General features: G+C 40.7%; 1 protein-coding gene across 1 annotated transcript; it reads right to left on the minus strand.

The window, feature by feature from the left end:
* Nucleotides 1-1618: 1618 nt before the first annotated feature.
* Nucleotides 1619-13751, minus strand: LOC107561985 (pleckstrin-like). Its single transcript, XM_016246541.1, has 9 exons — nt 13560-13751; nt 10888-11043; nt 10631-10812; nt 10299-10390; nt 9289-9473; nt 7804-7908; nt 7480-7563; nt 7315-7387; nt 1619-2460 (listed from the first exon to the last, which is right to left on the minus strand). Exons 1-9 carry the CDS (start codon nt 13599-13601, stop codon nt 2321-2323), a joined length of 1059 nt encoding a protein of 352 aa, XP_016102027.1. The 5' UTR covers nt 13602-13751; the 3' UTR covers nt 1619-2320.
* Nucleotides 13752-13791: the final 40 nt, after the last annotated feature.

Below are 13791 nucleotides of genomic sequence, written 5' to 3' on the forward strand. Positions count from 1 at the left end.
TCATATCAAAAGCGCGCACAGCCAGCGCGTCTGATGTTTTAGAGATGTTTGTGGACTGCAGTTGGTCAGATTACATGTCTCTCAACTCGGCACGCCATTTCAGAGCCGTGAAATTTGACACCTCTGCATCACTAGAGGGGGGAGAGGGGGGTCTTCACATCCGGGAATTTACCGCTGGGGGTTTTGTACTCTGTAGTTTTTGGAATGTTTTGAAGGCGCGTTTCCCTCATGGAAAGGTTACTGCACATGTGGCTCGGATAATATCAATCTATGATAATCATATTACAAGTTATATATGGTGAAGAATGTTCAGCGGCGCCGTGGAGAGGAATGAACGCGCGTCTGGTAAGGCTTTATGAGCGTGTTTTTGATATTTGAAACGTGATAGCACAGCTAGCAATCTGATACACTGTTTATTGACAGAAAAGTACAGTACATTATGCATTTCAGTGAATATACATGGATTATTACAGTGCTGTGTGGATGAACTGATGTGTGTTTGTTTGACACTCTGAATGCTACAGATAGCTTCCGGCTAGCAAATTAGCTCCGCTCTGGACCAGGGATGATGCAATGTTGTCATGGAGGTGAGAGATGCTGTGAATCAGTATCCCAATACAGAATGCATATAAATGGAATGGTATAAAGCTGGAGGATATGGATTCTATTTTAGATTGTGATAGACCAGATATATTTTAAAATGCAGACAGTCTTGTGCATCCTGAAATAATTACACATTGTACAATATGTGAAATTTGGTCAAATTCGCTTGTGCCATTTTGTATATTACTACTTAGAAAAACATAAAAATGAAACATAATTCAATTAAAGTGCTTATGGCACAGAGTAAAATAGGACTGTGGGGTTAATGTGTTTTATAAAGCCTGTTTTTGCAAAGGAAACTCACAATGACACATTTAGATGCAGAAATAGACAATTTGACTCGCTTCACATATAATGTAATAACTCCTGTTTAGAAGCTGTTATTTGAAAGATTATTTTTTCTGGTACTTTTTGGCATATAGTGGCATCAAACAAAGTAAATTGCAGAGAGTTGAGCCTAACAGAACCTGAATTACAGAATTTAAAAAAAATAATTTGTTTTAAAACTCCAAAAGCGCCTATGTTTTTTTGTGTTTATTGTAATATTTGAAAAATATATAATGTTATTTATAAAGAATTACACTCATATTTTGTAGTTCAAAGGGTTTTCTTTACAATGAAACCATTTGTTTTCATTTCCTCCATTGTATGTGTGTAGGGTAAACATTTGAATTTGAGTATGTCAAATTTAGGCGAAAAAGCAACTTCAGATGTTTTTATAGCAAATCTAATTTCTTAGACAAATATAAAAGCTTTTGTATAAAAAAAAAAAAAACCGCCCGCTCATTAAACTCTATTTTGATTGATACATTAACCAAGAAAGCTTTAAAAAAAAACATTTTTAAATGTTCAATTAAAATACATAATTTTTTATTAAATAAAATCAAAATAAAACACGCATTCATTAAAATTTAATATTTAGTTTGTTTAGCTGCATGTCATGTGATCATAACCATCGTCAGAGAACCATGAACTTGCAAATGGGATACTTTATTGTTAAAATATTTAACAATATTACTTCAAGTAAATATATTAGGTGAAAGCGGATGAGATGACTAAAAAGTTTGTGTATTTTAATGTGTCTGAAAGACAAAAGCCTTCCAAAGACATAGAAATACATGGTAAAATAACCTACAGAGTGATAATTCAAATAAAAAATTATGTGTTCATCAGTAGTTGATGCAATATTGAAACACTTCTTAAACCTGAACATTTTTTTTCTTTTTTTGCAGAGTAGAGCTGTGATATTTTGAGACCATTTCGTATTACACCACCTCACCATCAGACTGGTACATCTCTATATCTAGAATGACTCAAGAAAAGAAAAAGGAAATGCTACTACTTGACATGAAAACAGGAAAATGCTGAACATTGAAGATTCTCTCCACTGTGTTGACAGTTCTGGACGGGCAGATCAATGCCATTCACCATCAGTTTCTGGTGAAACAACACATTTGCCCACATCCTGTCTCTTAGTGTGAGTTTGTTTTTTTACTTGAGAAATTGTCACGTGATTGTTAGAAAGCCTTTTGTTTTGTGCAAATGCGGAAGGTGTAGAAACAACAAACTGGAATTATTATTTTTAGAAAATGGTGAAGAGGAGACATATTTGGTGTGTAGACAAAACCCATCCTCACACTGATCCTCACCCTTAACTCTGTGTGTCTTTTACGAGTGAGTTTGCTGTTCTCCAGTCCACGGGATGAACCTAATACGCTTATTTTCCCATCTTTGAGACGCTCTGAATGGCTTTGATCCAGTCCTTGCGCTCATCGGCTGTCGCGGCCTGCAGGTAGTAGTGTATCTCATCTGACGTGATGATCTCAAAGAGGTTGCCATCCACCTCGTGTCTCTTGGCTGCAGGAGTTTATAAGAGAGGGAAACATTTCAATGAAATAATTTCTATATTCTATAAACGCTTTACAAATTAAATATCATTATAATTGTTAGGGGTCGAACACTAAATGTCCTGTGGCCTCTATAGTAATTATTAGTTTTCTTTATTATATGAATGGGAGTTCCCTTTCAGTTGGTCACTCCGAGTCACGTCAGTGAACGACAAATTGGGATCTCGCTTCGACAGACAAATCTACTTCGAGTGTAAACTAAACAAGCCAATGCACATTGGCATGTGATAATTGCATCCAGCTGCTGCTCATCACGGCACGAGCATAAGTAGGCTGCAGGTGCAATGCATATTCAGCTTTTCGCTTCGGAGCCAAGCGGTTCTATTGTTCTGCTCTGCCTTTTGTCTGAAGAGTCAACAAGCGCTCTGGGGAAGAGGCTTCTTCAATGCTGTTGTTGGTGTGACAGCGCTGCAGCGGTGGTTCCCCTGTGCACTTCAGAACTTCTGAAAGAGCTAATTTCCCTAAAAGAGCATGACACGGGTGTGACGTTGCATCTTTTTAAAGATCTCATTCCACCCGTGTGTTTCTGGATGCGGTTGTTACCTGGTGCCGGATGACAGTCACGATCGCTGCATCACGTGTTTGGGCCTTGAACACACCGAGGCAGCCTTCGTGGATGAGTCATGCCATCATTGTGGCGGTATGACCATCGCAGCGTTGTGGCTGAGACTCCAATACATCAAAAAAGGTGGAGTCCCCTTACCAATGCTCCGATCTAGTCGCTCCTGTTCCGCAGAGGAGGGCTAATTCGGTGAATAGTCAGGGTAGACTGAGGGTTACAGTGGGGGCAAACCCGCCAAGTGAATCTCCGTGGGTCCCCCACTCCTCTAGTACGCCACAAGCTGCCGGATGAACGTGTTGGTCCCTCGTACGAGGGTCCGGCCGTTTCATTCGGGGCTCCTCCACGTACGGGGCTGGGGTGCCACGTAGAACGGGCATGCAATTTCGTGGTTGTGGACGGGCCCCCATCTGCATTGCACATGAATTGCCTCGAGTTGCTTACAGTACGTCTTGCGCTGGGCCACTTCAAAATGGTGCTACAAGGCAAGCACGTACGGACAATACTGCGACTGTTGCGTATATCAACCACCAGGGTGGTCTACGCTCCCGTAGTATGTCACAACTCGCCCTCTATCTCCTCCTATGGAGTCAGAAGCATCTGAGGTCACTTTGTGCCATTTACATTCCATGCCTGCTCAATAGTGCAGCTGACGAGCTTTCACGGCAGCATGTGCTTCTAGGAGAATGGAGACTCCATCTCCATGAAATCCAGCTGATATGGAGACACTTCGGAGCCGCACAGGTAGACCTGTTTGCCTCTCCAGACACGTCCCATAGTCAGCTGTTCTATTCCCTGAATGGGGGGACCCTCGTCATGGATGCACTGGCGCACAGCTGGACCCAGGGCCTACACAAGTATGTGTTTCCCCAGTGAGCCTACTTGCACAGACACTGTGCAAAGTCAGGAAGGACGAGGAGCAGGTCCTGCTAGTTGCACCTTACTGGCCCAACCAGACCTGGTTCCCAGAACTGATTCTCCTCGCGACAGCCCCTCCCTGGCGCATTCCTCGGAGGAAAGATCTACTTTTTAATCAGAGATGGGGCACCCTCTGGCACCCGCATCCAGATCTGTGGAACCTCCACATGTGTTCCCTAGACAGGATGCAGAGGTCCTAAGTGATCTACCCCAGGCGGTGGTAGACACTATCACTTCAGCAAGAACACCCGGAGATGCCTGACCAGAGCTGTGCTTTCCTTCCTCCAGGAGAGTTTGGAGCGAAGGCTGTCTCCCTCCACCCTAAAAGTGCATGTTGCTGCAATTGCCGCACATCATGGTCCTGTAGACGGTGAGTCTTTGGGGAAGCACAACCTGATCATCAGGTTCCTGAGGGGAGCGAGGAGACTAAATCCTACTCGCCATAACCCAGTACCCTCTTGGGATCTCCTTCTGGTGCTTACGGCATTGCAGATGGCTCCCTTTCAGCCATTGCAGTCTGCAGAGACGAGAACTCAGTCAATAAAGACAGTGCTTTTAACTGCACTGGGTTCCATCAAGAGGGTAGGGGACCTGCATGCATTTTTGGTCAACGAATCATGCCTGGAATTCGGGCCGGCTAACTCACATTATCCTGAGGCCCGGATATGTGTCCAAGGTTCCCACCACGCCTTTTCAGGAATCAGGTGGTGAACCTGCAAGCACTGCCCTCGGAGGAGGCAGACCCAGCCCTAGCTTTGCTCAGTCCTGTTCACGCTTTACACCTATTCGTGGACTGTACGTGGAGCTTTAGGACCTCAGAGCAGCTCTTCGTCTGTTATGGAGGCCAGCAGAAGGGAAAGGCTGTCTCCAAGCAGAGGTTGGCCTAGTGGATGCCATCGTTTTGCGTATCAAACCCAAGGCGTGCTGTGCCCACTTGGGTTGAGAAGACACTCGACAAGGAGTGTTGCTTCTTCTTGGGCATTGGTGCACAGCGCCTCGCTGACAGATATTTGTAGAGCTGTGGGCTGGGCGACACCAAACATGTTTGCTAGGTTTTATAGCCTTCGTGTAGAGCCAGTGTCCTCTCGTGTACTCGCCTCAAGTAGCCAATGAACCAAAGAGACTGCTCGGTGTCTCGCATGCTGTGCCATTTCCCTCTGCGGACTGGATATGTGCGATTACTCTGCTCTTCAGTTCAGTTCCCCCACAAGGCGAACCCTGTGGAGTTCCTCCATCACCCTCGGCAGCCAGACATTGTGGAGCGTCCGGTGCCAGGCCTAACACTTGTAAGTACACCTGTTGGTTGACCCCTGTGCTAGGCTAGGTGTCCATATGTTGTGATCCCCACGGTGATCCCATGTGTCTATTCTTCCATGGTACAGTTCCCCTCTTGGTGAGCCCGTGTCTTTCCTTTGGCAGACTCCACTCTGCCGTCCCTGACGTTGTTGCCTCCCTCCTAACTGGGCCGGAGCCACCTCATAGACATTCCATATGTTGTACTGCCCTTAATGCCCAGTCCATATGTGTAATCTCCACATGATACCTCCCTGCAGGCAGGATGTGGATTCCACAGCATCCCTGGAAAGGGTATGCTTTCCCAGTGTTATCCAATAAGTCTTACTGTATGGGTCTAGTGGAACAACAGTAATAGACTCTCTCCACGTAAGCCCTGTCCTATCTTCCACCCCAGTTGCCGCGGGGGAACCAGGTGGCTTACTAACGAGCATCAGTCCCTCGGGTCTGTTTCTGGCCTTCCCCTCAGAAATCAGCCAGTCGATCACTGTGTTTCCTGCCAGCAGATCCACCGGGAGACTTTTACAGGTCAACAAAACTCACAGAAAGAGAGATTAAATGGAGATGTTCCTCTAGAAAAAACGGTAGCAGTTTAGTATAGGGAGCAATTCTCACTGTAGTTGCTTATTAGCATGCCTGCTATATTGGCTGTTTATTAGTACTTATAGGGCACATATTCTGCATGCCTAATCCTACCTAAACTGAACAACTACCGCACTACGCACTAACTATTAACAAGCAGCAGATTAGAGTTTGAGGCAAAATTTAATGGTTTGTTAATGGTGAGAACTGGACCTTAAAATAAAGTGTGATAGAAAAAAAAATCCTCAGTGATCATTCAGCTGTGTCACGGTAATACTTCTCATTTGTGACCCTGGACTACAAAACTAGTCTAAATTCACTGGGGTATATTTGTAGCAATAGCCAAAAACAATACATTGTATGGGTCAAAATGATCGATTTTTCTTTTATGCCAAAAATCATTAGGATATTAAGTATAGATCATGTTCCATGAAGATATTTTATAAATTTCCTACCGTAAATATCAAATCGTATTTTTTGATTAGTAATATGCATTGCCAAGAACTTCATTTGGATAACTTGGTCCACGTAAGCCCTGTCCTATCTTCCGCCCCACTTGCCGCGGGGGAACCAGGTGGCTTTCTAGGGGCGCTGGAAGGGGCAGTAGTAGTGGCACTTTGTTAGGGATCCCAATTCATCGGTCACCAATGTGACCTGACTGAAAGAGAATGTTTCGGTTACGTATGTAACCCTCGTTCCCTGAAGGAGGGAACAGAGACGTTCCATCCCGTCGCCACAGTTGCTGTACCACAGTGGGGCCGGGTCACTGGCTCGGCTCCTCAGCGAAAACCTGAAAATGCATTGCACCTGCAGCCTACTTATGCTCGCGCCGTAACGAGCAGCAGCTGGATGCAATTATCGCATGCCAATGTGCATTGGCTCGTTTAGTTTACACTCGAAGTAGATTGGTCTCGAAACGAGATCCCAATTCGTCGGTCACCGACGTGACGTTTCTGTTACCTCCTTCAGGGAATGAGGGTTACATACGTAACCAAGACGTTTATGGCAGCCCTATTAACAGTACATAGGAAAATAATGAAATTTGGTACACTGGTAGAGGTGGTCCTGAATAGTAATCAGACCAACTCTTGTGTCTCTACGATGTACTCCATAGCGCCACCACCAGTTCAAAAATTCACTTTGTTATAAATTCTGAACACTTTGTCCTAAACAAAATTCTTAGTTGATCTGATCACACTTCTCATGCTGATCAAAATCAGTCTCTTACATTTAGACTCCAGCCATTACATTATTCATGATTTTGAAATCGTGTATTATGTTTTTTGCTACTTAAATCTTGTTGAAAAAAAATGGTTCACCTTAAATTTGAAGTGAAACATGTTCTTTATGGGTTTTGTGATATTCATTAGTCTCATTAAGATGGCATATTTATAAAGCGGTGGATTGTCAAATGTGTTTAGTTGTATTATTTAGATGGGCCGTTCGTCTTACCATCAGGCACGTATTCCACCGCCGTCACGACTGAACCACGCAGGTGAATGGAGCCGAGAGGATTGTCCTCACCCTTACAGAGACACACAGACCATCCAAAACTGTCTTAATTTTACATGAAAAACAAAACAAACCAATCTTTAGGAATGGCAGGAACATACTTACTTTGGTGGGATCATAGTAGTGGATATAAGCAGGATCATCTCTCAAAATAAACTTTCTGACTTTCCAATTCTTTCGCCTGTGACCCTGTGAAATGAAGAAATATCTGAGAACTTCTAATATCTTATAAATGTGTATATTTTGCAAGAAAAACACAATTTAGGGCCATTGAAGTCAAAGCTTGTTAAGTTAATCAAATTTGGTGTTGAAACATATGCTTGATATCACAGGTTTTGTGAGACTCATTCGTCTAATCTCACATTCAACCACCAACCAGCATCACAAGATCACTGGCGTTCATCCATCATGTGTTTGTTTGGCGCTTACCTGTTTCAGCAAACAGCCCCGTTTGACTATGGCCCCTCTGAATTCCTCCTTCATGATCACGTCCTCGTCGCTGGAGTAACCCTCACAAAAGAAACCACTATCTGCCTGCAGATCAACACACATGCACACCCTCAACAACAGCTCTCGCTTCACAGACACGCCATTTGTTCCTGAACGTGCCCAATACACCTACATTTAAAATCTAGTACAGCTCTATTCCAGATCCATCACACATCAAGTGAGAGGTGTCCTAAATGATTGATTTTGAACACTTTCATGAGAGACTTCTCTCAGTTCATTTCAGTTTCACTTTAACATAATGCTAAGAAACAAACCATTTTAAATTACATTTTGAATGAATGATTATGTATTTACAATATACTTTGTTTAAATTCCTTTTCTTTAAAAAAATAAAAATAAAAATAAAAAAAAACAACCCCCCCCCCCCGTCATGTCACAGGAGTGCTTATGATGTCTTAAAATACTGCCTATGTAGGCAGCTCACTACGTATCATATCTTCAAACAGAAGTAGCTGGATGCAACATTTTTGAATAATATCAATCCACAAATCTGACTTGTGATGTACACTCTTAAAAATAAATGTTCCAAAAGGGGGTTTTCACAGCGATACCATAGAACAGGGATCCTCAAATCTGGCCCACGAGATCCACTTTCCTTCAGAGTTTAGCTCTAACCCCAATCAAACACACCTGAGCATGCTAATCAATGTCTTCAGGATCATTAGAAAAATCACAGGTAAGTAAGTTTGATCAGGGTTGGAGCTAAACTCTGCAGCGCATTTGCCCTCCAGGGTAAGATTTGAGGAACCCTGCCATAGAAGAACCAGTTTTGGTTCCCCAAAGAACCTTTCAGTGAACAGTCCATTTTTTCTTAGTGTGAAGAACATTTTAATAATCTAAAGAACCTTTTTCTACTGTAAAGAACCTTTTATGGAATGAAACGCGTCCATGGATGGTAAAGTTTCTTTGTGGAACCATTGATGCCAATAAAGAACCTTTATTTTTAAGAGTGTAGCCTCATAAATCACACCGTGTTTGTTAATTTGGCCAGAGGAGAACTTTATTTGCCACCGCAATTCTGACTTTGTAACTTGCAACAATGAGTTTATATCATACAGTTCTGAGAAAAAAAGTCAGAATTGCAAGACAAAAAGATTTGTATTATTATTCAGAGGAAACTGACTTCTATAAGCTGGGGTTTAAAAGACACTTTATATTCAGCAATATCATCTGCAGCTAAATGAGAACAACACTTGAATTGAACTGAGCTGAACAGTGACAAGTGTCTTTGTAGAGCTGCTTTGCAGCAGAATTTGCAACATATTTGAAGTTTGCATCATTGATTTGTTATTTTCCTTTTTATGTTTGAAACAGTCTGCATTGTATACAGCGCTATAGAAATTAAGGTGACTTTTGGAATAGAGCCAATAATAATAATGTGCATTATATCATTTGTTAACTCACAAAGTAATAAAGAGCCTCGATTTGGTCCAGGAAAACACACTCTGCTCCTTTTTCCGCGCCGTCTTTGGACACGTCTCCGGCGGGCAGCAGGAATCCCTCGTTTAGCAGTCCGGTGGCCAGCATCAGTCCCTCGGGTCTGTTTCTGGCCTTCCCCTCAGAAATCAGCCAGTCGATCACTGTGTTTCCTGCCAGCAGATCCACCGGGAGACTTTTACAGGTCAACAAAACTCACAGAAAGAGAGATTAAATGGAGATGTTCCTCTAGAAAAAACGGTAGCAGTTTAGTATAGGGAGCAATTCTCACTGTAGTTGCTTATTAGCATGCCTGCTATATTGGCTGTTTATTAGTACTTATAAAGGCACATATTCTGCATGCCTAATCCTACCTAAACTGAACAACTACCGCACTAACTATTAACAAGCAGCAGATTAGAGTTTATTGAGGCAAAATTGAATGGTTTGTTAATGGTGAGAACTGGACCTTAAAATGAATTGTGAATTGTGATCATTCAGCTGTGTCACGGTAATACTTCTCATTTGTGACCCTGGACTACAAAACTAGTCTAAAGTCGCTGGGGTATATTTGTAGCAATAGCCAAAAACAATACATTGTATGGGTCAAAATTATCGATTTTTCTTTTATGCCAAAAATCATTATGAAATGAAGATATTTTGTAAATTTCCTACCGTAAATATCAAATCTTTTTTTGATTAGTAATATGCATTGCTAAGAACTTCATTTGCAAAACTTTAAATATGATTTTCTCAATATTTCGATTTTTTTGCACCCTCAGATTCCAGATAGTTGTATCTCGGCCAAATATTGTTCTATCCTAACAAACCATACATCACTGGAAAGCTCATTTATTCAGCGTTCAGATGATGTATAAATCTCAATTTCAAAAATGTACCCTTATGACTGGTTTTGTGGTCCAGGGTCACATTTATGGTAGTAAGCAGGTTTGGTCTAGTTCTTTATTTTACCACTGGAGCTGAAATGAACATTTTACCTGAGAAGCAGTGATTGAACAGCCTTTTATCCTTCTCTACCTTCAGCTCTTGCACTCCTTTGTCTTGATCTTTCATTAGAACATACAGTTCACTGCAGACAGACAGATCAAAGGCAGTGTTTTTAACGGCTTTGTAATTCACAGCAGGGTCTTTTAAACTGTATTTACCATCTATTTCTTAGGTTTTAGCAGAAAACAGACACTCTTTTATTCAGTCATTGAAAACAAACAGTTTGCATAATATGAGCTCAATTCAGAATAGGCATATGCCAACGAGATCACTAATATTTCAAATATGACCCAGTTTTATTACTGAAATCACAGTGTAATACCTCAGGTTAACATTTTCTGGTAACCGAATGGATCGGCGCGTTGACTTCCTGGCAAACTTCTTGCCGCCCTGTAAACAAGTGATGGCTCTCTTGATATCTTTAACCCAAAGCTCCCTCTCCTCCAGGTGAGTCGCTTGGAAGAAATGCCCCTGGTTCTTAGCCATACTGACCTTAAACACTAGCTGTTGACAAAAGCATATGAAAGCTATTCATGAAAAACTCTAGATGTGTCATCAGTATATCAGTGATTCCTTCACCGTTCTTTTAGTGAAATCCTGGCACGGGCTGGTCAGAGTCGCACCCTTCAGAGGGATCATTCCCTTCGGACTGTTGTCTGTCTTCTTCTTGTAAAACTCAATGGCGTCATCTGCTAACACCACCCACACTACCTTCCACGAGTTGAGCACCGTCCCCTGCAAAACAACACCACTTCTCTGCTGTAACTTCCTAAAATCAGCGATGCAGATACTGAATACAAAAGCAGTAGTGCTGAGCTATAAACAAATAGCTTGTTACTTCAATCCATGCAGCTAAAGGAAAGATACCGTTTGATATAAAGGATTAGATCAGCACGGTTTGAATTTCAGTGCTCAAAAGAATTTCAGTGAAGTATGAACGTTCAATTTCGGTCGTTTTCACTTCTTTGTTTTAGCTCACACCCACAGCTGTGGGATGAATTGTACTATATTTTCAGCTGCCAGATCCTGATGCACAAATTTAGTTTTGTTTTCATTACAGTGTTCCCTAAAGACAAGAATATTATGAAATGCTATCCCAAAACCAAGGGGTTCAATCCCTAAATAAATGAATGAGTGTGTGGACTAAATGAAATGTACGTTACAGTACATGCTGCAATGACTGCGTTTTTGTAAAAGGAGGAGGAAGTTTCCACATCTATTCCCAAAATAGAGCAACTTTACAACTTCGTGGAAAAACATGACAAAACATCAGCGCATGACATCAGTACTGTCATATATGGTATTATCATAGTGCATGTTCAAATTTGAGCACAAAACCAGTCATAAGTAAATAACTCATTATATATAAATCTGAAAATCTGGAATCTGAGGGTGCAAAAATATCTAAATATTGAGAAAATCGCCTTTAAAGTTGTCAAAAGAATTTCAGTGAAGTGTGAACGTTCAATTTCGGTCGTTTTCACTTCTTTGTTTTAGCTCACACCCACAGCTGTGGGATGAATTGTACTATATTTTCATGCACAAATTTAGTTTTGTTTTCATTACAGTGTTCCCTAAAGACAAGAATATTATGAAATGCTATCCCAAAACCAAGGGGTTCAATCCCTAAATAAATGAATGAGTGTGTGGACTAAATGAAATGTACGTTACAGTACATGCTGCAATGACTGCGTTTTTGTAAAAGGAGGAGGAAGTTTCCACATCTATTCCCAAAATAGAGCAACTTTACAACTTCGTGGAAAAACATGACAAAACATCAGCGCATGACATCAGTACTGTCATATATGGTATTATCATGGTGCATGTTCAAATTTGAGCACAAAACCAGTCATAAGTAAATAACTAATTATATATAAATCTGAAAATCTGGAATCTGAGGGTGCAAAAATATCTAAATATTGAGAAAATCGCCTTTAAAGTTGACCAAATGAAGTTCTTAGCAATGCATATTACTAATAAAAAAAATGATGTTTTGATATATTTACAGCAGGAAATTTACCAAATATCTTCATGGAACATGATCTTTACTTAATATCCTAATGATTTTTGGCATAAAAGAAAAATTTATAATTTTGACTCATACTTATTGTTGGTTATTGCTACAAATATACCCGTGCTACTTATGACTGGTTTTGTGCTCCAGGGACACATATAGCCCATATTGCTCAGTGTCAGCACCGAAAAATACATCCGATATATCAAACACCTCTATTAGCCAGACATACAAATGTTGTTGGGTTAATCTGAAGTCTGAGTTGCAAAAGTATCTTTAATTTTGTTGATGTAGACTTTCTAAAACTTTTAAGGGTATAAAATGTTCAATTTTACAACTGAAGTGTTTGGATGAACACCAAAACATCTTCCTTTTAAGGTCACCAGCAGTGTTGGGGGTAACTCATTACAAGTAAGGCGAGTCACGTAATCAGATTACTTTTTTCAAGTAACTATTAAAGTAACGCATTACTTTTTAATTTACAAGAGAATATCGGAGTTACTTTTTGAAATAAGTAACGCAAGTTACTTTTTTTTCCAATTTATTGACTGGCAGCTCTGCTGTCCCCATGTTGAGAGAAATCAGAAGACGTTACTGTAGTTCTAAAATAAATATCAATATGCATTAATCATCTCACTCACAAAAAACATAGATTCAGTATTCCTCAAAATAATGCAACTCAGAATATGACGCAAACCTGCAATAATTAAATGTTAAACACAAATATCCTTTATGTGTTTAATCCCATTCTATTTGCTTCGGAGCTTCGATGATCCAGTTCAAGCGTACTAATAAGCACTAATTACTCTAGACAAACATTTGTGTGTTTTTTTATTGCTAAAGTGTGTTGAAATTTCTTCTTCTGCATTCTACTGTACAGAAGTTAATTTACTTTCCCTTCAGCCTGAGGCTTATTCATTTAACTTTTGGTGTGAAAAGGCTTTTATATTTGCCAAAAATATAACTTTTTTATTTAAAAAAAAACAAACAAGCAAGCCCTGTCCAGATTTAAAAAGTAGCGCAAAAGTAACGTAACGCATTACTTTGCATAAAAAGTAACTAAGTAACGTAATTAGTTACTTTTTTTATGGAGTAACGCAATATTGTAATGCATTACTTTTAAAAGTAACTTTTTTACTTTTTACAGAAAACGTAACGCTGCATATCACAAACCCTGAAGCACACCACAGAAAAGCTATTATTGTACCACAGAATCACAGATACACCCCAGCCTTACCTTCTTCACTAAGTACCCTTCTCTGATTGTTGTTGGTTCCATAGCTGTGAAGTAAAGCAGCGAGTCTCTGTCTACAGGGAGTGCTGAATGTGAGTTCACACAGTTCAGCCGAATTTGTGTCTGACGTGTAACCTCTGTCGACTTATAGACACATTTTGACGAAAGGGAAGTTGCGCACTGCCTGACAGGCAACTTCATGGTCAGCTAGTTTCCTCTGTGTTTTCAACCCACA

This window comes from Sinocyclocheilus grahami, unplaced genomic scaffold (genome assembly GCF_001515645.1).
Source record: "Sinocyclocheilus grahami isolate Dianchi unplaced genomic scaffold, SAMN03320097.WGS_v1.1 scaffold801.1, whole genome shotgun sequence".
Classification (NCBI taxonomy): Eukaryota; Metazoa; Chordata; class Actinopteri; order Cypriniformes; family Cyprinidae; genus Sinocyclocheilus; species Sinocyclocheilus grahami.

Coding starts and splice junctions, on each gene's coding strand:
- LOC107561985 (XM_016246541.1), bottom strand. CDS start 13,601: ATGGAACCAACAACAATCAGAGAAGGGTACTTAGTGAAGAAG. Junction 10,391..10,630: donor CCAGAAAATGTTAACCTGAG/GTATTACACTGT, acceptor GTCTGTCTGCAG/TGAACTGTATGTTCTAATGA. Junction 7,564..7,803: donor GGGGCTGTTTGCTGAAACAG/GTAAGCGCCAAA, acceptor TTCATTTCACAG/GGTCACAGGCGAAAGAATTG.